General features: G+C 69.2%; 1 protein-coding gene across 1 annotated transcript; it reads right to left on the bottom strand.

Annotated features, from left to right (window-relative positions):
* Nucleotides 1-6: 6 nt before the first annotated feature.
* On the bottom strand, nucleotides 7-1087 carry DIRAS1 (DIRAS family GTPase 1). Its single transcript, XM_015651705.3, has one exon. It carries the CDS (start codon nucleotides 1043-1045, stop codon nucleotides 449-451), a length of 597 nt encoding a protein of 198 aa, XP_015507191.1. The 5' UTR covers nucleotides 1046-1087; the 3' UTR covers nucleotides 7-448.
* Nucleotides 1088-1634: the final 547 nt, after the last annotated feature.

The raw sequence follows: 1634 nt of genomic DNA, 5'->3' as shown, positions 1-1634 counted from the left end.
GCGCAGGGGCTGCCCCCGCCCCGGGTCTCTGCCCGCAGGAGCAGAGCGCTATGGCGTGGGGCCGGGGGCGCGAGGGAGGGGGGGGGTCCGGGACACGCGGGACTGTCCCCAAGGGTGACACCGCCACCCCCACGTGGCACCGTCCTTCCCTCCCACGAGGACCGAGGGCGGCCGGGCCCGGTGGCACCGGTTGTGCTGTGATTGCGGGGGGCGCTCCGGCCGTGCCGGTGGCGAGTCCCCGCTCCTGCCGTGCCCGGGGCGGGGGTGGCCGCGTGTCCCTGGGCTCGGCCCCGTCTTCACCCCCGGCCCCGGGCACAGTCACAGTGATGGCACACGGAGGACGAGGGGACGGTCCCGCTGCGGTGCCACTGCCACGTCCAGCCGTGGGGGGGAGGAGGGAGCGGGGGGTATCCGGAGTGGGGAGGGGGGCGCGGGCCAGTCCGGGGCTCTACATGATGCTGCACTTCCCCTTGATTTTGTCTGTCCTCTTCTGCTTGCTGGAGCGCTTCCCATCGATGGTGAGGCTGACGTTCCTCCTCTTCTCCAGGTTCAGCAGCTCCTGGAAGAGCTCCTTGACGTTGTAGTTCATCTTGGCCGAGGTCTCCATGAAGGCGCATTTCCACTCCTTGGCCATGGCCTCCCCCTCCCTGCTCTCCACCTCGCGCTGCGTCTCGTCGCACTTGTTGCCCACCAGCATGATGGGGATGCTCTCCACGCTGCCCTTGATCTGCACGATCTGCTGGTAGATGGGCTTCAGCTCCTCCAGCGACTGCTTGCTGGTGACCGAGAAGACCAGGATGAAGGCATGGCCCTTGGAGATGGACAGGCGCTGCATGGCCGGGAACTGGTGGCTGCCGGTGGTGTCGGTGATCTGCAGGGTGCACACGCTCTTGTCGCAGCTGATCACCTGCCGGTACGTGTCCTCGATGGTGGGGATGTAGGTGTCGCGGAAGGTCCCCTTGACGAAGCGCAGCACCAGCGAGCTCTTGCCCACGCCGCCGGCGCCGAACACCACCACGCGGTAATCGTTGCTCTGCTCCGGCATCTTGCCCCGCAGTCGCCGCCGCTGCGGGGGGACAGGGAGGCGTCACCCCCCGAATCCAGCGGTTTGGCCCCCCCCGAGATGCAGCCCCGGCCGGGAGCTGGGCTCGCTGCCCTTGGGACGCCCTTGCCGGCCCGGGGTGCTGCCGCCTCGGTTATTTTTACCGGCTGCCCGCTGTGGCCATATGGCCGAGCGTGGCCACCGGCACCGCAGCTGCTGCCGAGGCTGCCGGGGGGGGTCGCTGGGCAGGGACCCCCCGAGCCCGCTCTGCAGGGCAGTCACCGGCCCAGAGAGGTCACGGTGGCACCTGGAGCACCCAGCTGGGCTCTCTGCCCAGGTTCGGAGGTGTCCTTTCGCACGCAGACTGTACTGCTGTGTCCTGACACCCCTGTCACTCACTGCCACCCTGTCCCACGCTGTGCCACCCCTCTGCTCTGCTCCCACCCCACGGGTGTGCTGGGGAGCGGAGGGAAGGAGCGTGGCACGGCTGTGGGCTGTGGGTGGTGGGCAGTGGGTCAGAGACCCCTCCTGGCCACCCTCACACTGCCAAACCTCGGTGTCCACCCACAGGGGACAGCTGGACCTGGGCAGG

Source organism: Parus major, chromosome 28 (genome assembly GCF_001522545.3).
Source record: "Parus major isolate Abel chromosome 28, Parus_major1.1, whole genome shotgun sequence".
Taxonomy (NCBI): Eukaryota; Metazoa; Chordata; class Aves; order Passeriformes; family Paridae; genus Parus; species Parus major.
This window is presented reverse-complemented; position numbering and strand designations above follow the sequence as displayed.

Coding starts and splice junctions, on each gene's coding strand:
- DIRAS1 (XM_015651705.3), bottom strand. CDS start 1,045: ATGCCGGAGCAGAGCAACGATTACCGCGTGGTGGTGTTCGGCGCCGGC.